This window comes from Ceratina calcarata, unplaced genomic scaffold (assembly GCF_001652005.2).
Source record: "Ceratina calcarata isolate Rehan_Ccalc_2016 unplaced genomic scaffold, ASM165200v1 scaffold870, whole genome shotgun sequence".
NCBI lineage: Eukaryota > Metazoa > Arthropoda > Insecta > Hymenoptera > Apidae > Ceratina > Ceratina calcarata.
In genome coordinates, this window is record NW_017180053.1 from 11,755 (window position 1) to 12,997 (window position 1,243).

A 1,243-nucleotide genomic window follows, 5' to 3' on the forward strand; every position below is an offset into this window, starting at 1 on the left:
ATCATACTTAACTCGTTAAATATTGAAATTAGATGAAAAATGTTTCAAATAAAAGTTGTAGTTCTAATCGTCAGCTAAAAAAAGGTCGTATGCAATTTTCCCGTAGTTCCAATGGTTCAGGGGTATTTGAGGAAAAGCATGTTGGGACAGAGGCACTGGTACGCTAATAGTATGTCCTCAGTAGTCATAATTAAATTCTGATGAATCATGATTCTACGATGTTCACCTAAGCTACGGGCTTATCACTATTAGACTGCGGGTGTTTTTTGCATTTACGGGAATCTTAAATAATTTATACATAAAATATTCAAAGTCAATTTATAACATTTAAAGGCGAATACGAATATTTACATAGATTTTATTTTATTTGTAGAAATAGGAATTTGCATGAACGTCCGTAGTCTAATCATCACTTTCGGGGATTTCAAATACTTAATCATGATGTAAAGGGATGTTAGAAACACTCTGATTTATATTATTTAGCCGAGTTTTAATGAATCGAGTGGCAATATGAATTACTGTAGGATTAAAATTGTTCAAAGCATTCTTGGGGTAGCTAATGATCCGAGTTGTAATAGTAAAGTTTCTTACATTCGAACAAGAATCATCGGGAGCCTGTAATCATCCTGTGAAATCTGTTGCTACAATTTTATCGTAAATCTTGCAATACTATACTTCCTACACTATCAAATTGAAAAGAAAATACGTAATTTTTATTGCAGAACACATACTCTGAAGAAAATAAGCGTAGATCCCTTTTCTTTGGCACCGTATTTAATAGTCTTCTTCTTTGCTAATTCGTCGATGTTGGAGAACGGCGAGACTATCGTTTCGACGGTCAGGAAAGCGGCTAAATTTGCTGTGTACGACGAGACCATGATGAGGACGAAGAACGACCAGGACGACGCCATCATTCTCGTTGAGAGTCCTCTGTACAATAATTAAAATCGACAATAAATAAATGACTTAGTGTTATCAATACAAAGTCTCCCAAAACTAATGTAAGATATTGGAAATAGGAGGTTCCTAACATAATTTCAAACAACATTTTCCTTAGAAAAAAAGTCCGAGATGTGGTCGAGGAATTATTAACAAAAAAATCTCGACCAATCAGAGCACTCGGTTGGCGCGAGCACCCAATCGGAAGCGTCGGCTCGAATCCGGACGCCCGGCCTTTGACGCGTGAACAATCGCTCAACTTAATACGAAGCGTTTTAAGAAAATGACGAATAATAAACTACAT

The 1,243-nt window shown here is 36.0% G+C and overlaps 1 protein-coding gene across 1 annotated transcript in view; it reads right to left on the minus strand.

Moving 5' to 3' along the window:
* The window catches only part of LOC108631304 (glutamate receptor ionotropic, kainate 2-like), a 7,824-nt gene that overhangs the window by 1,883 nt on the left and 4,698 nt on the right, over positions 1–1,243 (minus strand). The window contains exon 2 of the mRNA XM_018035142.2: positions 732–930. Coding sequence (XP_017890631.2) covers positions 732–930 — 199 coding nt within the window. The remainder of the gene's footprint in view (positions 1–731; positions 931–1,243) is intronic.